The 24,222-nt window shown below is 52.0% G+C and overlaps 1 protein-coding gene across 4 annotated transcripts in view; it reads left to right on the top strand.

Annotated features, from left to right (window-relative positions):
- LOC122379159 (LIM/homeobox protein Awh-like) overlaps positions 1-20,537 on the top strand; it is a 53,232-nt gene extending 32,695 nt beyond the window's left edge. Inside the window, exons 1-6 of one of the 4 annotated variants that reach the window (XM_043361114.1) lie at positions 1,029-1,204; positions 15,819-16,000; positions 16,273-16,490; positions 17,597-17,830; positions 18,174-18,278; positions 19,482-20,537. In XM_043361114.1, coding sequence (XP_043217049.1) covers positions 1,106-1,204; positions 15,819-16,000; positions 16,273-16,490; positions 17,597-17,830; positions 18,174-18,278; positions 19,482-19,540 — 897 coding nt within the window. In that variant the 5' untranslated portion in view covers positions 1,029-1,105 and the 3' untranslated portion in view covers positions 19,541-20,537. Of the gene's footprint in view, positions 1-1,028; positions 1,205-15,818; positions 16,001-16,272; positions 16,491-17,596; positions 17,831-18,173; positions 18,279-19,478 lie in introns of those variants that run through there. The other 3 variants (XM_043361113.1, XM_043361115.1, XM_043361117.1) reach the window with 3 other exon arrangements.
- The last annotated feature ends 3,685 nt before the right edge of the window (positions 20,538-24,222 follow it).

Here is a 24,222-nt window from a genome sequence, read left to right as displayed (position 1 = left end):
TCAAGATCCATCAGCCCATATTCACGCCGAACCCCACGATGAACTCTGACCAGTGTTCCATTCTGACAAACGTCACTATCAAGCACGGTTTTGATAATCGTATTTTCACTCGATGTCAGTCGTCTATAGAATAAGAGTTGTTCACTTGCTACATTTGACACGTCAATAATCTGTTAGCATGGCAATTGGCATAGTGGATGATTCCTGAATGATGTTGGCAACCTTAGTAACTTTTTTAAACATGAGTGATAAGCCACGCACAACTCGTGGAAAGCCTTCGTATCTCTCCCAGTGTCCCATAGCTTTAGCTCACAACCGTAAAAACCTGTACAATATGTACGGAACAACTTGACCAGTATGTCTTTACTCGCGTGACTTTTCTTAATGAGGTTGCCTTCCTTTAATTGTTTATATCTATTTTTGCTGTTCAAACTATTTCTTTTCATTTTTTTTGCAATATCTCTGCTGAGTGCTGGTGCTGTAAATTAGGAGCGTAGATCGTTGGCTGCTGAAACTACTGGTAAGAATTAAGATCAACGGTTTCTGCCGTCCAGTGACCTGACTTGGTGGTCCCATGCAAAATACATATCACCTCTGCACCTTTCATAGATACACCTCCGTGTCAGCCTGGACCAACACTTCACATCGGCCCTCCCCAGACCGCGGCTCGCTTACAGAAACATATCCGCCCATTCAATCCACCTCTCGAATAAACATCCCCTCCTATTCGATAGCCCCAGCGCGGTCAGCAAAACGCCGTCACAAAGCCAGCGCCGCGGCATTGAGGCGCAAAAACCGCCCGGTATCTGGGTATTTGTTATTCCGCCTCCATTGATATACATCATTCGTCATTGGGCGGTGATCCATCGTGGCGCGTGTGTTACCTGTCATTTCGACACTTCATTGCCATGGGAACGACCATTCACGCCCCTCGCCCCGCCCACGGCCGGGCGCGGACCAATCAGCGCGCGGGGGCCGGTCGGCGGGCGGTCGCTGCCGCCGCCGCCGCGCTGAGGGCGCGTCGGGCCGGCAGTGACCGTGAGAGCGAGCGCGTGCCGCGGGACCCTGCTGGTCGACAGAGTGACGAGCGTGCAGCCGGTGCAGCATGCTGGGCGGGATGAAGGCGCCGTTCCACCTTGCCGCTGGAAGCGAGGCGGCCAAAAAACTCGGCGTGGAGAAGATGATCGACTTCGGTGACGTCAAGGTGAGTGTGGGAATTCGTCGGCCGTCGATGTCGTTGCAGGATTCGCCGTTGTCGGCGTCGGCGGCGACGGCGGAATCGGCCGTGTATCTATGTGTAGTCAAGCTACCTAAGCTCCACCAGCACCATGCATCAGCTATCTCCCGCCAATTAATGCGAGGTGCTATTCCTCCGTCCCGGAGAGTGGTCTGTTTTATGCTATAATATTGGGCTTCAACCGACTTCGCGTAAGTATTTTTCGTATTTCGTTCGTCTTCAGCCGGTGCCGCCTTGCCAGGATTTGAATCGCCACCGACAGCAGAGGTAAATACTATTGCGCTACAGGCGGCGTGCGATCGCGCTAATATGCCGCGGAACGGTGCCGATGTAGAGCAAATCGTCGGTCACCGCTGAGACACGGCTTATACGGTCATAATGACCCGTGGTTGACGGTCGCGCCCCCCAATACCCAACCAGTGCAGTGACGCCCATGGACTGCATCACTTTGTCCATCAGCTCAGACAACTGATTTCAGAATCATTTTCAATTACAATTTGTAATTTGTATCAAGCCAACCACCCTGAACCCTTCACAGTTCAGCCTCTGATTTATTATTTTTTGTACTTTTGTATGCTATTTTCTATTCTGCGCAGGCTAATTTCGTTTTCTTTCAATGATGGAAAGTGGAAATTACACTGGGCCTGAGCTGATTCCATTGGGAGGTGAGTTATCTGAAATAGCTGCCTGATGGACCCCTGGTGAGCATGGGATTCCATGTAGTTAGTTTCATTCGAATTCTTCACCGTGTAAGAACACTTAAGCAGCTTATGCAAGTACGTAAGACAAGGCTGTGGCAATTATGTCGCAATTTAAACGTTGTCATTGGGTCTCGCACATGTAAAGACGGCTCGTTCCATGTTTTAACTGCACGACTGAAAAAGCAGCGCCGACCGAGCTCCGTCTGCGAGCGTGGCACCTCCAAGCGTCCGTACGTATTGGGCTGCTCTGCAGTGGATGGGTACTGCGCCCAGATCCGTCAGAACGAACGTAAAGAGATAAATGCCAGATTGTGTTGTTTTTATTTGAAATTCAAAACAGAAAGAAAGATGTCCGGATAATTTCGTTTCATTCTGCATGTGTTGTACTTCTGATCCATTAGCATTTGCAAATCTCGGTATGAACGACAATGCATTCGGGATTCGCCGGTCCACTTGCTCGTTCTACTGAAGGAGGGTTTATCTATGACCAATGTCATTGCGGTGTCAGATGGAAACAGATCACAAAATCATGCAGGATGAACTCCCAAAAGCGGTGAGCTTAGTACCTATCAGCATGGCTCATGTGCAGCAGAAGTGTCTTATTTGTCACAAACAAACATAAAGCATGAAAAGGCAGGAGCAAACATAATCCTTGGTTTTCATGCGGGTCAGATAAAAGAGCGTAAAACAATTAGGAATGGTAGTGCTCACAATTACCACTGTTCTGTTCCTGCATATGTAACGTAAAGCGAACGTTAAATGGACGCAATATAAGTTTCATCAATTGCCTGTTTGAACTTACCAAAGTGACTCTCGCTGTTCCGTCTCAACACTCCAGCTGACATAAGCTCAGTGACATTGACTCAAACAGAATGAAGCAACAATCTCTTCGAATAACCATCTGTTCGCTGCTTTTACCGATTACACACAAAGGGTTCTTTTACGAATGTATAGTTCAAACAACACAGTTGAAAGTGAATGCCTAGCGAAACTGCCGGCTGCTGCCATTGGATGACCAAAACGCACATCTGTCGCGTTAGCGTGATAATGCAGATGGTATTGAATGTGCCCGGAAGCAAACGAACAAACAAATTGTCATTGAATCCAGGTAAAGTGCTAAACAACTTTTATTGTGATATCGTTGCATGACATTAATTTGCAATATTTTTTATACCTGCAGGATGGCAAACGACTGATAAAGAAGGGACAAAGCTTGCAGTCTCTTACAGCAAGGGGACAAAACTTGCTTTCGTTTATCCTCACGGAGGCTTTATTCGCTTGTTTTCTTTCATTTAAAATACCCACCTAAATTCTCAACGGTATTTTACCAGTAAAGCGCCTTTGAGGAAGAACGAACGAGCGGGACAGTGAGCCCTGCACGTGCGGAGGTGGGATCGGGTAGGTACTTGCAATTGGCTTGTGCACGGCACCCTACTAACCGGTCACTAGCGGTGCACAAAATTTGGGTGCAATCCTCCCAGCCGTTCTCGAGATCTGGAAGCGGCACACTGCACGTGCGCACGTGCAAACGAGGCCAATCTGAGTTTTGCACGGCACCCTACTAACCAGTCTCCAAATCCCAATCGAGTAGGTACCGAATTTCAGCGCAATCGGCCCAGCCGCTCCCAAGATCTAGAAGCGACCCCTGCATGTCGCACGTGCAGTAGCACCTCAACCGTGGCACATAGGAATGTATTGCCTGGTGGTGGGTGCCTACCTGCATGCCAAGTGTCAGCGAAATCACCCCCAGTAATTACCGAGTTATTGAAATGGGAACAAATTTAACACCTCTTCTTTTTGCGTTTTGCACCTGCAGTGGGGGTGACCCATATGCATCGAGAGTATTCGGTGTTTGATAGAGGGTTCAGTGTTCGGTGGATGTAACTCACCTCAACAAAAATTACCGCATGCCATTGCACAAGCGGTTGCCGGGATATATGCCACTCAAAATCGCCACTTCTGCAAAAAACAGCTTGAACACCCATGACTTTTCACGTGCGGTGCCACGTGCCACGATGGTAACCTAGATGCATCAAAAGTAGTCAATTACGGGGTAGAAGAGATTTGGCTACCCAACAAAAAAGACCACGGGTCAATCGGCCCAGCGGTTGCTGAATTTATCAGCCTCACAAAAGTGGTACAGGCCGGGCCGGGTCGGGTAGGGCCGGGTCGTGCCGGGCCGCTCATACTGGGATATTCCGTTACATTTAAAGGTAGTGTGCCAGCTTTCCTGGACCGTATGGAGTTAATGGCCCAGATAAGGAGAACCGGATTTTTAGAACTTATCCATACCTTCAAAACTCATGGAGGAAACGTCTTAAATTCTTCAAATTTTGAGTACCCCAGTGCGAAATTCGCCCCGACGGGTTGTCGGTCGTACCCCAACCACATTTCACACCACTATGAACAATAAATGCACACACTGAAATCGCTATTACCGACATGCTCATCCAATCAAGTTTCGATAAACCCGTTCATCATCATCTCCTGCGGTTTCGAACACGCCTGTTAGGTGGTGCGGTAGACCGCGCCCAAAGCCAGGGCCCCGGTAACGTGAGGTAGCCGAGTCGGGGCAGCGTGCGCTGACCCAAGCCGGGGCCGCGCGTCCTCCCGGTGTCATGTGATAGCCCGGGGCTGCCCGCGGGGATGCGGTAGACCGCGCCCAAAGCTGCGGCCCCGGCTTGGGTCAGCGCACGCTGCCCCGACTCGGCTACCTCACGTTACCGGGGCCCTGGCTTTGGGCGCGGCTTCTGCTCATACTTTGTGGTGCGGTGTCGGGCCGCGCGCTCTGACTTCGGCCAAGAAAAATGCGTCAGCTGATCATTGTCATTTCTGCCACTTGCGTGTGGTGAAATGGGGTCATAACTTAAGAGACGGCTTTTTCATATCAATTATTTTACATAAAATCATATTTCAAACCATAAATAATGTTCGACAGCCAAATAAAAGAAACAATGCCAATACAGGCTTACAGTTTAAGGTTCGACATTGTGTTGTCTACGATTAGACAGCTGTGGCATTCAAACTTTGCGTCTATCGTAGACTGTATTTCTTCACCCTTCAGACATCTCAACGCGCACACCGACCCGTCCTCTCTCTCGCCCGCCCTGCTCTCCACTGCCCGCCCGTCTCCCAATGTCCAGCCGGGCCGCCCGATATACGGGCCGGCGAGTCCCTGCTGCCGCGCACATGTGTGGCACATGGACCTCCATTTATGACCACTTATGACCCGACGCCGACCCTACGCGACAAGGCTAGAATACAAACTATGTGAACAAACAGAGAGACACATTCCCCCCTGTTCCTAAAGAACACATCTAACTACAATTTAACTAATGGGGGATGGGAGCGCCGAAGAGTTGCGGCGCACGCCTGCAGCGCAAACCCCTTCTTAGCACGTCACTATAACTATCGATATTATCTACACTTTCCGCTGGCGCTCTACCTTCATTCACACGGTCGTTTGACAATCCCTCAGTTTCTGTTTTTACAACTTTCACTGAATGGATCCGCTCCTCTGTTCCGGCACCGCCATCCGCCTCAGCTGCTGCTCGAGGGACCGGCTCGGTCTGCTCGGTCGGCGCGACAGCTGGGGTCAGCTCTGACGGCTCCACCGCCGCCGGCGCCTCAATGGCCAGCTGTCCCGGCACATGGGCGGTCGGAACCGGACAGGCGATCTCCTCTTCCTGCTCATCATCCGTCGAAGCAGCCATTGCGTCGTCACCGTTGTTGGCAAGACGATGACGAATGTTCCGCATGTGCCATGGGACTCCATCCACTTCAATCGTCTGAGCGGATACGACTTTGGTGACAGTGCCCTCCTTTGACACGGCGGTGCACCGATCGCCCCGTTTTCGGACCCACACCGCATCACCGGGCTGATACACACCAGGCTGGCCGGCCGTCTGAGGAGGAGCAGCTGTGTTTCCCTGTGACTGCACGCACAAGTCTCTGCCAGCCTGACGGTAGGCACCATGTATCGGGGCCGTGGTAATATCACGTCCGTCCTTAGGCGTGACATTATAGCGGTGCACGGCTTCTGGTACGGTGCATCCCTGACGGGCGGCCATCACTTTGATGGTGCGGTGGTGGCGCTCGATGATGCCATTCCCACCAGGTTCATAGGCCGCGCGATACCTCAGCTCGACGTCCCACCGCACCGCGAACGCCTTCAGCTCGCGACCCTTGAATTCGGTCGCATTATCCATTAGAAGCTCGGCCGGTGCTCCTCGCTCCAAAAACAGAGCCTCGAGTTGTCTGACGATCTCGCTCCCGTCAGAGCGGCGGATCTCACGCCACATGGCGTATCGCGACGGCCCACAGTCAATCACGGTGAGATAGTGTTTTCCGCGGAAATGGGTTACGTCCATTGCCAGCCGCTCCCAGTTGCGCTCGACCGCCAAGGCACCATGCTTCCAGCGCGACGGGGCTGGGTCGATCGACGCACACACCTGGCACGATCTAACGATCTGACGAACGGCCGACTTCGTCACGCTCTTTCCCAGCTCTCGGCGCGCATACCACCACGTCCGCCGCACTCCCTGGTGTCCCACACTTTCATGCACCGCCATTATGTCCTCCGGTCGAGCTGTCCTGACGGCCGCCACCACACCTGTCGCCTGCTCGCTTCCGGTTCTGATCCACTCTTTTGGTACTCTCGTGAGTTCGTCTGCACGGTTGGCAGCCGACGGCACGAGCTCCACTGTCACGACGAGGTCGTACTCGCTGGACAGCTGCTTGAAAACGGCCACCCGCCGCCGAACCAGCATTTCCGACTGTGCCTTCGTTCTCAGTCGGGCACGGCCTGTCAGAGCGTCGGTCAGCCAGCGCTGAACAGTGACAGAGTCTGTGCGGAGGATCACACGCTTGAATCCCCACGCCACCGCCATATTCATACCGTTCAGCGCGGCATCCAGCTCCGATAGGTTTATGTGCATGTCTGAGTCACTGTCAGATCGGAGCCACGCGGCGTCTTCGATAACCTCACCCGTGGTGGGGTCACTTAGCACTACGCCGCGGGCGATGGAGCTGGCATCAGTCCACACCGTCACCGAGTCTCCTGAGACGCACCACTGTCCTCGTGCCGGGTCACACTCTGCCAGCCGCCGGGCCACATCACTGACTTGTTTGCGCAGGTCATCGTCAGTGATCGGTGAGTCCCAATCTTTGGTGACCTTGTTCGCCGCCCTTTTCAGCCAGGCGGCGGCCGGCCGCAGCCACCCGGCGACGGGCACGTGTGAGGTTAGCTGACCCGCCCAGGCGAAGATTGACCGCCTGGTCAGCACCCCGGGTGGCTCAGCTGGTGTCACGCTGTCTCGAGACCATCTCAGTGTGCCGTCACCGCCAGACTGCCGTCTCACTCGGAGCCCCAGCATCCGGGCTCCGGCCTCATCCGCTACCCGTTCCGGCGGCTTACACGAGAGCCCGTATGCGGCAAAATGTTCGGCCACCCGCTCAGCAGAGATGAGCGTCTCGTTGACGAGCAGGTCGTCAGCGTACGGGAGCACTGCTTTTGCGATCTCTGGACTTTGATCCAAAACTTCCCGCACTACCGCTCGCATGATGCCGCTTGCAACGCTGAGACCAAATCCGACCCTTGTCAGACAATGTCGCTGGCCGTCCACGATTACCGTCTGAAACGGCCACAGCTCCTGGGCCACGTGCAGCTGCAGAAACGCCTTCTTCAGGTCGATGACGGCCACATCGTCGCCGTGTTGCCGCCACTTGCGGAGCTGGTCGCGGCACACATCAGCTTCAGCCGTATGAGCCACCAGGTGCTCATTCAGTTCACGGTAGTCGAGCACCGGCCTGACCTTGTCCTTGGCTTCCTGGGTGACCGCCATGAGCGGAATTAGGCCACGCACCGGCCCGTGTTCCTGCTCATTGTACGGTTGCAGCCACCCTTCCTCGATCCACAGCCGTAACTCTGCGTCGAACCGCTCCTGCGACTCTGCCGGCACGCGATATTGCGGCACAGTATTCTTGAGTTGTTTTGGCTCCTTTCCGTCGGCCCACCTCCACCAAACTGTCCACTTTCCGTCGCTGAACTTAGCCACGAAATCAGCCGTCTCGATTAGTCTGTCCACTGGAGCACGCCCCTGGGACACCGCTGCCGACATACCGCTCGATTCTGCCTTTACACCGGCGCTCCCCGAACGCTCCCCCGTCACCACTTTACCGCCAAAACGCACCTCTCCACCACTAACAAGCACACCACCCAGCGCCTCTAACCCGGTCATGCCCAACAGCACGTCAACACCCAACAACCTTTCCGCCACTACCACAGCACGGACCACCGCCCGCCGGCCTTGTGCCTCCAGCAGCACCTCTGCACTCCCGCAGCATCGCACGACACTCCCATTCACCGCGGTTAAGTTTGTTTCACATCGATCCCATTTATCGACACAACCCGCGAACACCACGGTCTCCTCGCAGCCCGTGTACACGGTCGCCCGTCGAGCAGCATCTGGATTACCGGCGCTCTGCTGCCGGCTCGGTGGACGGCGGAGGAGGTGCTGGCGCTGATGCAGCTCCCCCGCCGCAGCCGTTTGGGCACATCCGGGCGATATGACCTGGGCGACCACATATCCAGCATCTGATCGGAGCCGGCCGGCGACTTGACCTTGAAATGTCACGTGATGGCCCACTCGCCGCCGCCGCCGCCGCCGCCGCCCCCGCCGCCGCCGCTGCCGCCGCCGGTGGCGCTGCCGTGACTGCTGTCCTGGACAGTACGGCTCTCGCTCGGTCCAGGACGTACTCGAGAGTGAACTCGTCTCCGAGCCCGTCCCGAACCGCAGCTTGCGCAGCCTCCGGCAGCCCATTGACGAAGGTGATGGCGATAGCTCTCTCCGGCAGACCTCCCATCAACTCAGCGAGCTGCTGCAGCGCCGCTAAGTACACATCCGCCGTCTCTCCGGGATGAAGGCGACGCCGTGCCATTTCCGCCTGCGCGGTGAACGGGTCCATGGCGAAGGCCCTCAGCAGCTTAGCCTTCACGCTGGGCAGCTGATGACGAGTCGCTGCGGGCATTCGGGACCACACCGCGAAAGCACCGCCGCGCAGGCGAGTCGGCAACACAGCCATCAAGGACACTGATCGCAGCTCGCACAGGAGAGCAGCCTGCTCCAGCCACTCCACTACGTTTCCAGTTCCATCGAACTCCGGAATAGTCCTGGCGTCGAACGCCGGAGTCACCTCCATCACCGCTCTTCCCGCGGCGTCACTGGTCTCCTCCTCGACACTCGGCATCTTCTCACCACTTGTCAGAAAAATGCCGAAATAGCTTGTGGCATTCAAACTTTGCGTCTATCGTAGACTGTATTTCTTCACCCTTCAGACATCTCAACGCGCACACCGACCCGTCCTCTCTCTCGCCCGCCCTGCTCTCCACTGCCCGCCCGTCTCCCAATGTCCAGCCGGGCCGCCCGATATACGGGCCGGCGTGTCCCTGCTGCCGCGCACATGTGTGGCACATGGACCTCCATTTATGACCACTTATGACCCGACGCCGACCCTACGCGACAAGGCTAGAATACAAACTATGTGAACAAACAGAGAGACACAACAGCTGATAACTCATTCCCGTACGTCGTAACTCTATAATGACCTTTGCTTATTGTCACATGTGCGCCGCATTCGCGATTGTTGCCGACACCTGTTTGCAGGTCAGCCCACTGCAGTTGTTATACATATCGAAAAACCGATAAACTTTTAGGTGAAAAAGGCACTATTCCAGGCCCATTTTTGATTTTTTTTGCGATATTAGGTAAAAACAGAAGCTTCTTATCCTAGGAAAAATAAAATGGGAAATCTTTCAAAGGTGGCACACTACCTTTAAAAGACTCGCTCCGCGCCACAACCCCCACAACCGATTAGCCAGAATTTCTCTGTTGTGGATCACATGTGCTGGTTGGCTGGTTAATTATTATTTTCTTAGTATTTGCATTGCCCTCAAATTAATAGTTAATGTTACACTGCGCAACTAAATCAATCTGTGCTTAACCCGCGCCCCGCTGGGCTATTTAGCCATACGCGGCACGCGCCTTGCTGGGGGGGGGGGGGGGGGCAGATTCTGCCCCCCGTCTCGAAAGCTCTCAACAAGGCGGATCTTAGGAGCCCATTTTTTTGCTTAAGTAGGTCAGAGGTCAGGTCAAGGTCAGGTCAAGGGTACAAAATGCAAGTTTCTACAGTATGGGCCTTGCACCGTAGTCGCCGAAGAATGGAACGAGACTGATCGCCCAAAACGTGTCCTTAGGCTACCAAGACAATATTCGTTGCATACAATATCATTCAAAGGTCAAGGTCAAGGTCAAGTCAGGTCAGGTCACCAAAAACAAAATATAGAAAAGGGCATATGCGACACATGTTTTATGGGTCATTTTATTCGTAGAATTCAATAGGCACACTCAATAAGTGATATGGACCACCTCTGGATGAATTTCAGGTCGAGGTCAGGTCAAGGTCAGGTCAAGTGAGGTCAAATTTTGAAGTTGGTTGTTAACCCGGCAGTTGCTGGGGTATTTCGCCACCCACCGTTTGCTGGGGGGGGGGGGGGCGTTAAACGCCCCCAGCCGATAACTCGAGAACCAATAGGCGCAGCGAAACGCACGAGGCGGCAAACGAAAGAGCGCGACGAGACGCTTCAGATGAGTACTGTAAAGTTGAATTTTGAGGTCACAGGTCGGGTCAAGGTCAGGTCAAACACCTGAAATCGGGCTTTCAGTAGCATGGATTTCAGGACTTCGCAATGGGCGCCTCTCGCCATAAATTCTGTCAAAACGGTGCACAATCCATCTTATAAGGCCTACAAGAGTGTCAGCTCCATGTAGGGGTCAGTCAAGCATAGGTCAGGGTCAAGGTCAGGTCAACCGGGTAGGCACATATCCCCGAAAATCAAAACTGATATTCGCAGCCTGTGACACATGTTTAATAGGTAATTTGGGGCGTAGAACACGATGTTGACGTTCATTTTATCATATGTGTACGTGTTTGGCTAATAAAGTTCAATTTAAGAAATTCATGTATCATGGTCGTAAAGTAGTCACGAAAAATTGCCAAGATTCAGTTCAAGATTATGGAAAATGCGGAACGATAATCAATAATCGATGATAGCCATTTGATTGATCATGGTATTGGCAGTCTAATGGCGTTTACGGCATGTCTGTATGTCTATTCTGTGATTTTATATGATTTTTTGAACATATGCCGTTTTTGGTCGAAAACTCAGAAATCATGACGTCACTAAAACCTCGATATCTCAAAACTTTTCTGACCGATTTCTTTGAAACTTTGTCACAATAAACTCCAATCATTTCCCTACGCGTACCCAGAATTTGGCGCGCCTGCGGCGCGCCGTTTTTATGCTATGGCCCGGCGAAAAAAGTGGGGGCGTTTAACGCCCCCCCCCAGCAACTCGCGGGTTAAGGCCTAAAAAGGTGTCTATCTGATGCAGTTTTCACGGTGAATCGAATGGTGCTATTTTTGTCTCCGTATGAGGTCCAGAACTTCCAAAAAACATTTTTCAAAAAAATTGTGTGTCGTGACGTCATAAAAAAATTAAGTAACTCCCACATTTTTTTACCTATTCTTCTAAAAATGGTATGTAGGTGCACATAGACCACTTCTCTGACACATATTCCGTTTTTTCGATACACTCAAAATTTTGGATTTCATGATTATTTTCCCAAAAAAGTCAGTTTTTTTATTTGGGCCAAAATCCAAAATTTTCCAAAAGATAGCCATTTGATAGACAAAGTAAAATCATGTATAACCTTTTTGTTACGTCTTGATTTCTTTAAAAATACCTATAGATGTTAGCGGCGTTTGAAATTGTACCGTTTTTGAGGCGAAAACGGCGAACATGACGTCACTAAAACGTCATTTTCTCAACAATTTTTCGACGAATTTCTCGCTCAAATTTTCAGGAAACGTCTTAAATTTATGTATATTAAGGTACTGAAAGTTTGACGTTGCTGGCGTAACGCGTTTAGAAGTTATTGGCGAAAAACGGGAGGGGGGGGGGGCAGATTCTGGCCCCCCCCCCCAGCGGGGCGCGGGTTTCAATTTCACCTTTGACCTCTGGCACCGGGACCACGTATGAGTGATGCTCTGCGGTGCGGTGTGTCACAATACAGTTTTAGTGAGAGGTGGTGCTGGGTTTCACCCAGGGTGTGACCTGAGCGGCACCTTTCTTCCCAGCAGACCACCAGCCTTCTGCCGCATTTTATCGGGCAATATCAATCGTTCAGCCTCAGATAGCCGGTAATTGTTTTCACATCCAATAGAATCCTCCCTCGTTTTACGAGTGCGGCGGTCATTCGGACATGAATTTAGCGTCACCGCTCTGCGAGGGGCCGACTCGGCGCCCGGTTTCTGAGGTGATACCTGTCCGCCCGGCCGGCCAGGGGCGGGTCACGGCTTGTCGGACCCCCGCCGCGGCGCCCGGACGGCGGAGGGGTGCGGCCAGCCCGGCACGGGCCGCGGCCACCACATACCTACCTCTGCCGGGAGATTGCGTGCCTCTGCGTGGACATGTGTCTCACAGTGTGGTCAATCATGCTTGCAGCTACCAGCCGCGCCGGAAGCTCTGGACACGACACGGCTGTCGGGCTGCATCCCCGTCCCGTCTGTCCTCTACCGCGTCACCGGTCCTCACTCATCCCCGGGCCTCGGCAGGACACCGATCCGTCCACCCCCACCTCTCCGAGCCTCGGCAGGGCTCCGATCCGTCCACCCCCCCCCCCCCCCCCCACCTCTCCGGGCCGCGGCAGGACACCGATCCGTCCATCCCCCACCTCTCCGGGCCTCGGCAGGACACCGATCCGTTCATCCCCCACCTCTCCGGGCCTCGGCACAGGGCTCCGGCCGGGCCCGGTGGTCGCCGCCGTGTTATGACAGTTATTAGCGTCGGCCGATAGGAACTCGCGCCGCAAATCAGGATATCGCCCGAGCAATTATCGCCCGGCCGGACGCGGCGCGCGGTGGGTCCCGAATTTATCGCCGCGTAAAGCCGGCGCGCGCCGCGGGGAGGTGACGCTTCACACCGGGCACGTGAAAACGGCCTGTCGCTGCAGCATTGTTGCAGTCATTGTGGCTGGGAGAGCGTCGGGCAGCGGTCCTCAGCGGCGGTCAGAGCGAGCTGAGAGGAGAGAGGGCGACGTCTGAGCCGGAAGAGCAGGGAATGTGACGACAATAAAACAGCTGCTTCGGGGTCAATGATGCTGTTTGTTTCTGCTAAGAACAATGCATGAAATACTAAGCTTTGCTCGTTTATTTCAATATGTATGTAGTTCATTATTTTTGTCGTTGTAGGCGAGCAATATTTATTTTTTGTTTATTTATTTTTTATATATTCATTTATTTTTGTCCCTTGATAATAACCAGAAATGTTTGGATTACAACGTGCACTACATAGTGCCGCAGACACAAATGCAGTGGACATTTCATTTTCAAGAGCCTTCAACGCCAGACAGAATGATAACACCATCGGACGTTTGAATCCGGTTAGAAATATGAGCCGGTTATTACAGCGATTTAATTGTGCCGGACAATGTAACAATGCGCCTGCTTTTTCCGATCGCAAGGTGATATCCAATCCCGTCGTGGCTTATCATCGTGTTTAGAAAACGTTTAAGGTAGTGTGCCACGTTCCAATGATTTTCCATTTTATTTTTCCTGGGATTAGAAGCTTCTATTTTTACCTTATATCGCAAAAAAATCAAAAATGGGCCTGGAATAGTGCTTTTTTGCCTAAAAGTTTATTGGTTTTTCGATATGTATAACAGCTGTAGTGGGCTGACCTGCAAACAGGCGTCGGCAACAATCACGAATGCGGCGCACATGTGACAATAAGCAAAGGTCATTATAGAGTTACGACGTACGGGAATGAGTTATCAGCTGTCTAATCGTAGACAACACAATGTCGAACTTAAACTGGAAGCCTGTATTGGTATTGTTTCTTTAATTTGGCTGTCAAACATTAATTTATGGTTTGAAATATTATTTTATGTAAAATAATTGATATGAAACAGCCGTCTCTAAAGTTATGACCCCATTTCACCACACGCAAGTGGCAGAAATGACAATGATCAGCTGACGCATTTTTCTTGGCCGGAGTCAGAGCGCGCGGCCCGACGCACCACCACCGCACCACAAAGTATGAGCAGAAGCCGCGCCCAAAGCCAGGGCCCCGGTAACGTGAGGTAGCCGAGTCGGGGCAGCGTGCGCTGACCCAAGCCGGGGCCGAAGCTTTGGGCGCGGTCTACCGCATCCCCGCGGGCAGCCCCGGGCTATCACATGACACCGGGAGGACGCGCGGCCCCGGCTTGGGTCAGCGCACGCTGCCCCGACTCGGCTACCTCACGTTACCGGGGCCCTGGCTTTGGGCGCGGTCTACCGCACCACCTAACAGGCTTGTTCGAAACTGCAGGAGATGATGATGAACGGGTTTATCGAAACTTGATTGGATGAGCCTATCGGTAAAAGCGATTTTAGTGTGTGCATTTATTGTTCATAGTGGTGTGAAACGTGGTTGAGGTACGACCGACAACCCGTCGGGGCGAATTTTGCTCTGGGGTACTCAAAATTTGAAGAATTTAAGACGTTTCCATGAGTTTTGAAGGTATGGAAAAGTTCTAAAAATCCGGTTCTCCTTATCCGGGTCATTAACTCCATATGGTCCAGGAAAGCTGGCACTCTACCTTTAAGGTGTGGGAAGTGGATCACTTGGATTTTAACCGACTGCTGCCGCCTTATCGATAATCAAATCCAAATTGCCTCAGTTGTTTTTTTTTCTTTTGGTGTTACAAACCCTTGCATTCAACGGGATTGTCAATGTTATGGCTTCGCGCGCTTCCTGGTTTGCCTTACGCAACGACTTGTCACATTTCTAATGTTATGAATCGGGCAGTTTTATTTTCATTGCTACATTGTTTCCGAAATCCGAAATACTAAGGCGCCCGACTGGGACGCTGTTCGAGCGACACGTTCTGTCATCGCCTGTTGACTTCATCCCACCCGGAACAGACTAGTCTCGGCCTGTTAGCCCCATGCCCCGCTCTGTGACCGGGCCGCGTGGCGACCGGCGCCGGTCGGCACCCTGCCGGCTGTCGCGGCGCCGTTCCTCCACCGATTCCGCTCGCTGCTCGCACTCCATCAGGCCGGCACAAAGAGACGAAATTCTCGAGAGACTGAGTCTCGACCTCGTCACCTCTCGCACAGCTTCATTATTACGTCATCGTTTTTGCCGAGTGTCGCTCATCGCTCAGCCGGATGACGGCCGTCTCAGCGGCTCGACTTGGGGTCAGCGCACTCGGCGTGTCCAAAGTCGCAGCCGGCGGTGGCGCTGCGAATCGGTCGGCGAGGATGAAAGAGCGTCATGCGGCGGGGTGCGGTGTGGCCGGGTTCGGAGGAATGTGGCCGGTTCGGCACACTCGACCGGCGAACGGCGCTCACTCACAACCGGGAGGCGGCCCTTTACGACACGGCGACATCCATTACTGCGTGACGGCCGGCGGGAGACGGCGGTGTCTCCGCCGCCACCTGGAGACGCCGGCGGAGACAATGCTGGAACTGACTGCCAGCGAACGGCAGAGGCAGTACTGGAATAGACAATCCCATAAGACTCCCTTCTGGTCAGGCAGTCGCGCCCAGAAGAACAGTAGGGACCGAGACTTAGTCGGGAGCCGAATGATGTAGATAATCGAAGGGTTGGAGAGGATGGATACGCCTATTACATGACATCCCGTGTCACTTACGGTCTCCAGCCCTGAGCCCACATGATACATGTGCTCTCGAATTTCCTCGGGCAACTTTAGAACCTCTCTGATCTCTCCCTTCTGACTAGTCTCTTCTGACCCTTTCATCCCCCTTTCTTCCCCCAGTCGGAGCCGGCAGTGTGCGCCGCCTGCCGGGACCCCATCAGCGACCGGTACCTGCTGCAGGTCAGCGAGGCCAGCTGGCATGTGGCCTGCCTCCGCTGCTCCGTCTGCGGCGCCTCGCTCGAACAGCACCAGTCCTGCTTCATCAAGGGCGACGACGTCTTCTGCAGGGAGGACTACATCAAGTGAGTTGGCTGGAATGGCAGAGTGGAAGGCAGGAAATGTGCACTTCTATAAAAGGAAGCTTTCACAGGCAAACTAAGAGGATGAGCTCGATCGGTCAGTGTACTGTATTTTATCCAATATCCAATAGCATAATCACTTGTCCCATGACTTTTCAGCTACAACGTACCAGTTCAGAGTTATAGGTATTCATGTAGCGACGCCGGCGACTGAACGTCTTATCCAGTTCGGTGACGACTGACGCTCCCTTCCCCGTCCCCTCGCCGTCCGGCAGGTCGTTCAGCGTGTCGTGCGCCAAGTGCACGCGCTGTATCACCGCCTCGGACTGGGTGCGCCGCGCCAGGAACAACGTCTACCACCTGGCCTGCTTCGCGTGCGACGCCTGCAAGAGGCAGCTGAGCACCGGGGAGGAGTTTGGTCTACATGATAACCGTGTGCTCTGCAAGGCGCACTACCAGGAGATCCTGGACGGCGGCGGCACCAGCAACGACGGTAGGCTATATCTTGACGCTAGAACGGCCGTCCGTTTCCGCTCGGGAGTGACCATTGGAATCCCGAAAACATGACAACGCGCATCTCATCATTGCGTTAGCGCGTCGGCCCGTTAAACACGCGGCGTCGCGCGACACCCGAGGACCCCTGCCGACCGGCACTCGGCTGCCCTCTCGGCACGAGCCACTCAGCGCCCTCCGACGCCAGAAGCGCCGCGCACACCCGCCTCCGCGCGCATTCCGGCGCGCCGCGCACCGGTGGGCAATTGCGGCGCACTGCGGCATGTAATTGCGAACGGCGGCGCGAGTGGCGCACGTCGCCGCTAATGTAGCATGTTTTGGTGGCGGCACGTGCCGCTAAAAAGCGGCTGATGAGGCGGACGGACCGGCCCAGAATCGCCGCCCCTTTGAGGGGCACACGAGTGGAAGGGAGCGCCAGCGCGCGCACCGATTCGGCGACAAGGACCCTCTTGGGACGGCGCGTCTCAATCAAAGGATCATGGGTGGCGCCGAGGCCGGTCGCTTTGTGCGGTACGAGAGCGCTCCACGGACAAAGACATGATAGCGGTCGCGCCGAAAGGGGTAAACAGGGCCGTTCAATGGGGTTCGATTGTTTTGATTGAGGTGGGGGTTTTACGGTACCCATGTCGGTAAATAAGACTGGTCGGAGATTACAGCAGATGGTCGTGGCGCGGGTCGCGAGTCGGCGACTAAGCCGCTGATGGGTTGGTAACTGTTTCAGGATTATACCCAATTCATGGTGTATTATTTGCCGTGCTGCCCCATCATCCTTTTCAAGAATAACAGAGTGACGGACAGGCAGTTTGTCAGCTCCTGTCGGATCAGCTCGGGACGTCTGAGTCTAATTATGGGCGTATTTTATCGGCGGTGTATATGCAGCTGTAGACTGCCGTCGGTTTCATAGGTGTAAGCTGCTAATCGTGGGTAATGAACAGGCAGCTCCCTCTCACAGGATGTCAAATTCTCAAACAAACTACGTCATTTGCGGTAAAACATTATTCAAACACTACCCACAACTTGCATTTGACGCTGTTGAATGTCTGTAGAGCATCGTTTGTCTCCAACGCCGCGTCCCTTCCGCCGCAGAGAGCGAGGACGGCAAGACGGGCGCGCGGCACAAGTCGAAGCGCGTGCGCACCACGTTCACCGACGAGCAGCTACAGATACTGCAGGCCAACTTTGAGCTGGACTCGAACCCGGACGGCCACGACCTGGAGCGGATCGCCCAGGTTACCGGTCTCACCAAGCGGGTCATCCAGGTGTGGTTCCAGAACTCGCGCGCCAGGCAGAAACGCTACCAGAACGGCATGAAGGTCAAAGGTAAGGTCATCTTGACACTTCATGGGCTCACCCATAGCTCTGGCGCGTAATATCGGCACAAAACTTAAGTCGATTTGTTATGTGATTAGAAGTTAATTCAGCAAAATCTAGTTTGTAACTATAAATGTGCATTTAAAGACGATTTATAAATCTTTATGAGATAGGTACCATCAGTGAGCAGCATGACTAGCAATTATGCCTAATGGTGACATCTTTCCATGAATGCCATTTAAAAAGGCATTGAATCTGAATCCCGTTTATTGTTCTAACCCGCTCGCGCTGGTCCACCGGCTCGCTGTAACATTCACTCCGTTCTGACCGTCGCTGGTGCCGCGGTCGGCAGGTAACTTTGTCAGTCACCAGGGCCTGCCGCCGAGCAGCCAGGGCCTGACGCCGCCCAAGCTGGACTACCATTTGTCGTTCGCCATGGCTCCCACCGCCGACGTCGGTAAGCAGCGCAGAACGCCGAGCCGGAGGATATGAAATTTAGGGTATTTGAGACTGCTAGGCGCAATACTTTAGAGAAGTCAACGTCGCTAGACGCCAGGTACTAGCCTCTGGGCTTAACCCTCGCCCATGTAGGGGGGGTTGGTGCACCCCCCCTGAGGTTTTTCGGAAATAGTGCAAAAACGGCGGCGCGCAGCGCCGCCAAATTTTGGGTACCTTATGGGGCAAACCTTGCGCATTTTTTGATAAAAAAAATTTGACCGGGTCATGTCAGGTCACGGAGTTATGACGTCACAAAGGGAACAGCCTCCAGCCGGATTTTCACAAACTGAGTGCCAACGCCCGAGGTTTCCTGCCGGTGGTACGGACATCGGTTGATGGATCGTGATGAAACTTCCCATGCATGTTGGGGCAAGTATTGGCTATCATATGGTATAAGAAACTTGACCGGGTCAGGTCAGGTCACGGAGCTATGACGTCACAAGAGGAACAGCGTCCGGTACTATTTTTGAAAAGCGCCCGAACCACTATTTTGCTAATTCTTGTCACCTCAATGGGAATATGCAGCAATATTAGCTTCTATAGGGAGCAAATGGACATCCCAAATCCAAAAATACAATCAGATTTCAAAAATTTAAATTTTGATTTTTCGAATTTCTGCCGCCGACTGTGACCTTGCCGACTTCCGGCGCTCCCAACGCGCCATTTTTAGAGCTAGGGAAACGAAATACATACCAAACGATAGAGAATTGATCAAGGAACACGATAGTGAAGGTTTCAAGTCGATATCTCCCACCGTTTTGCCGCAATCGCCGCGGAAAATTTGAAAAAGTCTATTTTTCCGAAAATTTGACCTTTGACCGGTCAAAAGTAGGTCAAATGTTGACCTAGGACCAAAAAATATACCACCAATCGCGAGATCTCGGCGAGAGCAATCCGTTGGTCTTTTCCGCTAAGCTCTACGACACTCCGTTTTCAAACGCCAAGGGGGGGTCGCACCAACCCCCCCCCCCCCTGCATGGGCGAAGGTGGCAGATCGCCGTTTACGGGCGAGGGTTAATCATTATGAAGTGAAGGAAATACGTTTTTGCTGCAATAAATTACGTTGACGCAACAACTTTTCCTGTATTTGTCATGATGTGCTGAAACAACCCAAGTAAAGCTGTAAATTTGTGACTGATCCTATCCGTGTTCGTTTCAGAAGGCTCCGGCCGAGGGATGCTGGAACCACTCCTTCATCTCGATCCTGAGGAAAAGATCTGAGTCTCGGCGACTGTCGTCATTCAGCTGGGGCGGAGAACCCGTACATAAGCTTTACACCGCGGATGCTGGGCTCGCTCGTGGCGCCAGTACCCTTCAGAGGTCGGCGGGACGGCGCATCGCACGGTCAGACACCCTGGAGGAGTACCTCGCTCCGTAACAGACTCCGGGCTCAGCAATCAGCAGCGTTGCCACCAGACGGGGAGCGAGGTCGCCGGTCAGGTACGACCGACCCGGACTACAGCGCGGCGCTGGAGGTCCGAGACCAGTACCTTTCAGTTTCCAGTGGTGACTGCAACATTGGCTGGTGTAGGGCGGCCTGAACTGAAGTGAAATAACTGATGGAAAGTGAACGATGCTGAGACACACTCACCTGTAACCCTTACTCGAACAGGCAGCAGCACATCATAGACGAGCTGCACTGACGAACAAACCACTGCGAAACGGACGTTCGCAATCACCTTACAGATACATTCCATATGGAAGTGATAATAACTATATAATGTGGAGTATTGACAATGTTTGTATCAAGTAGTCTATGCTGTAAATATTTTTCTCTCTCGACAATTTATGTTTTATTTATTTATACGACTGTTATGGTTGCAGCGTTTCCTTGCCAAAATCATCGATAGTCGTATGTACTGTGATCGGCGTTGTTTAGTTTTGTTCTGCATGTCAGCCCGCTTTCATATGCCGAAGGTAACTCCGCTCACAAATGAGTCTGTTTTCAATAACAACGCTTTTAACAGCTCTCGCGGGCTAGCAATATTGCGGCGTTGTGTCCGGTTTCGGTGTTCGCTAGTGCACGTGCGCACGTGCACGGGTGAGCGCCGGGTGACAGGGGGTGAGGCGCGGTCCGCTCACTCAGCCGTGTGGCCGCCCTGCCCGGTGTAGTCTCACGCGTTATTGGCGTGGGCCTTACGGCGTTCCTATTGTTGTTCTGGTGGGGTTGTAGAGTGGCTCATTGACGGAGAAAGGAATATATGTGCTTGTATGTTTTGTTCCAGTATTTTTATGCAGAGGTGGGTTGGTAGAAATACCTGGGAAGAACCTGATGCCCTCGAAGTCAAGCATCGTAAGCCGAGCCCGCCAGCCCACAGGGGTTGGACGGGCGGGGAGAGATGGTATAGCCCCGAGCACATAACCTCTTTCTGCTCTCAGTAATTAATTTATTGTGATTCATAAGCTTATGTCACAATGTGCTCACATTTTAATGTATTATGAAAAAACACTCACTATCCATTAACGAGGTCAATTGCTAACAACTTACAAAAGCCTAATATATTTGAGGCTGTCCAACCTACCGTCACCACCCACCAATACCTAATGACATTGAAGCATGCATAGGTACCTACTTGCCTCTGAAAGCCAGCAAACCAAACATTTGCGGAGGTGGCATAAAAACGCCCCCTTCAGTCTACTGAGCCATGCAGGAAATGGTACGATACCTAATCCAAAGGCAAGAACGAAGCAGAGCATGTGATTCAATGGAAATAATAGCCGCTTTCACGACGGCTATCTGGTACACATTTGGTGGACATTAGGTGCGGATTTGGTCAAATTAGGTGCAGATTTGGTCAAGTTAGGCTCGGTGTGTAACTTAAAAGTTAAATCAGTTTGAGTAGCACAGATGCTTAGGTATATGGTATACCTCATTTTTGAAATAATAAGGCATTATTTTCGATTAAAACACTGAAATGAATTCATGATATGAAGATATTTGCTGTAAAAGGGATTTGGTGCAGATTTGGTCAAATTAGGTGCATTCGCTAAATAGCCCGTCGTAAAAAGGCTGATGTTGATCGATATCGACATGTCAGTAATAAACAAGTGGATTGATAGGCAGCTAAATTATAAAACTGCAAAAACATTGCGGCCTTGTAATCGAGACGCCCTTGACCGAGCAGACTCCGGCCAGCTGGGAAATCTGTGCTCCTCAGGGCCGGGCGGTATTACCCCGTGAGATACCGTGAGGACGATAAGGCGGCCAGAAACATGTCACCATCGTTCGTGTCAGATCAAGTCCGTGATTCCACTTGTCTGAATGACTGTCAAGTTTTAACCATTTATGAAGTTCTCCATCTCAAATAAGGTTTATTCTTTTCGATTTCCTGGAAATCTAAGAAAGAACTCTTGAACGAGAAATGTATTAAATGACTCACAAATAATAAAACAAGGGAGCAACATATCAATGAAAGAGATCTCGTCATGTGTCCTATTGCCACCATGTCAGCAGTCAAAACATTCCCTTGGTTATCAATGATCTAAAGGTCATTAGGTATTCAATCCTGCCCGACTGAGAGGGTCTGGTGACACCCTCTGACACTTCGAAAGGTTCGGGAAGTCACCAACGAACTCAGAATTAACCATGCATAGGTACCTATCAAATAATTTGCAGTGACCTTCCTCGACTAGCTAACTGATGTGAGGCGGCTTTGACCTGAATAACTTTTAACCCGCGCCCCAGTGGTGGTCTCAGCCAACTTCGCCCTAGTGGGGGGGGGGGGGGCATATGTTACCACCCACCTCTAACTCAAAAACTAAGAGGGCTAGAAAGACGCAGTAAAAAGCAGTCGATAGCTCTTGATGCGTACGTTTGAAAGTATTCGGTCATTTTTCATCTTAGAGCAATATTAGGGTCACCAAAGGTCACCAAAGGTCAAAATTTGCGAATTGTCATTATATTTTTCAGAAAATATGCCATTATCTCAGGAACTATGATAGCTAGAAAAACACTGGGAAAAGCAATCGATAGCTTTTGAACTCTTCTTTTGATAAGGTCATCATAAAAAATGACCTCAGGTCAACGGTTTAGCCTCCAGAGGGTAAAAACTCCAAAAATAGCTGTTTTTAAGAAAAGCGTTTTTCGACAATGACTTTGACTAAAGTTATTTCGACAATAACTTTGATAACTTTTGACTAAAAAAAGGCTAGGTCATTTGTAATGCCAGAATCGTGTTCCTCTCACCGAGACGCGTCGAATGACCTATAATTTGACCTTGAAAGGTCAACTTCAAAATTTGACCTCAGGTCAAGGTCATGACCTGACCGGAAAAGGTCATGTTGCATATCAGTCGATGCGTCTCGGCAAGACAAACACAATGAGGCCAACCCCAGCGTTCTATCTTTTTCCAATCGAGAGTTATTGACAAAAAACTGTTTGTAGCCTCAAATGACCTCGGATGACCTTTCAAGAGGCTATCAGCAAAAAAGACACCTTGGTCGTCACGGGTGGTGCAAATCATTGTCATCCTGAAATATTTGGACTGTTCCTATGCGTACACACGGATCTAGAGGCATTTTCATTTTTCTCCATTGACTTATAATGGAAAGGTCACGCCACTGACCTGACCTTAGGTCACGCATATAGAAAATCCGAGATATACGAATTGTAGGCACCCATAACATCATGTAATCCACCAAGTTTAAAACCTCTCTGACAAACACTGCAGACTGGACATGATTGCAAACTTTTTTAGGCTTGGTCAGTTAACTTGACCTGGTGACCTGACCTGAGATGACCTGGGGTCAAAAATTTCACACATTGTCCAAAATTGATGTACCAAAAGCTACCCCAAGCGGCGCGGCGCTATGCGCCGCAGTTTTTTATTTATACGGAAAAAAACGCGACAGGGTGGTAACATATGCCCCCCCCCCCCCACTGGGGCGAAGGTTAATGACTTTACCTTGAGGTAAAAAACCGAGTGCCGAATAAAAAGGTGTGATTTGACTAGGCTAGTCAAGAACCTATAGCTGCGCCAAAATCGCACCTCTGCAGCATTTTTCCATTTTGTCCTTTCCTTAAAAATGTACTCTACCCTTATGTCTTTAACAAGATCTCAAGGGCCACCGGTTTACCTGAGACCTCAAAGTAAGATATGCACCAATTAATGCATCTCGTAACGTTGCATCTGTCGGTTTTCCCAAACCGTCCTAACTCGATTAGGGGCGAATCAGCGGCGTCCTGAAATCTGAGGTCGTACTCACACCTACATAAGAAAGAAAACTGAAAGGTCCAGCGAGAGATGGCGGGATAGAAAGGTGAACACTCAGAACAGTGTTCCCCGGTGGGCGGCCCTTCCCACCTCCCCTGTTCCTAAATGCGTCGGCGAAAAAAAAAAATCAACCACAAATAGTCCAAAATTTGAGATTTTTTTGGTGCAACGGCAATTTCAGCTCCCACCTATTGACCTTATAGTCGATCGCATTTGAGCCTTGCAAGTTTCAAATAGCATCCCTTTCATTTCCACCACCTCCCGGTCGCTAGGAGCACAGCACCGGCGGCGCCTCACTGGCTCTCTCCCATCTCCAGCCGGTGCGCCACGCTCGTCCGCAGTGCGCCGGGCTGGCCGCGGCGGCTCCGCGCTGCGTCACCGGGCAGTGATGGATCGGCCGACCCTTTGTCACCGGGGAACAGTGCTAACGACGGTTTGATGGAGCGGCCGCAACGACAGCACGGCCACAGTGGTGATGACAGTGAAGGCAGTGGTGACACTGGTGCCAGTGAAGGCAGTAGTGACACTGGTGCCAGTGGTGGCAGTGGTGACAGTGGTAGCAGTGGTGACAGTGGTGACAGTGGTGACACTGGTGACAGTGGCGGCACTGGTGCCAGTGGTGCCAGTGGTGGCAGTGGTAACAGTGGTGACAGTGGTAGCAGTGGTGACACTGGTGACAGTGGTGCCAGT

Source organism: Amphibalanus amphitrite, unplaced genomic scaffold (genome assembly GCF_019059575.1).
Source record: "Amphibalanus amphitrite isolate SeventyFive unplaced genomic scaffold, NRLGWU_Aamphi_draft 000072F_arrow, whole genome shotgun sequence".
Lineage (NCBI taxonomy): Eukaryota > Metazoa > Arthropoda > Thecostraca > Balanomorpha > Balanidae > Amphibalanus > Amphibalanus amphitrite.
This window is presented reverse-complemented; position numbering and strand designations above follow the sequence as displayed.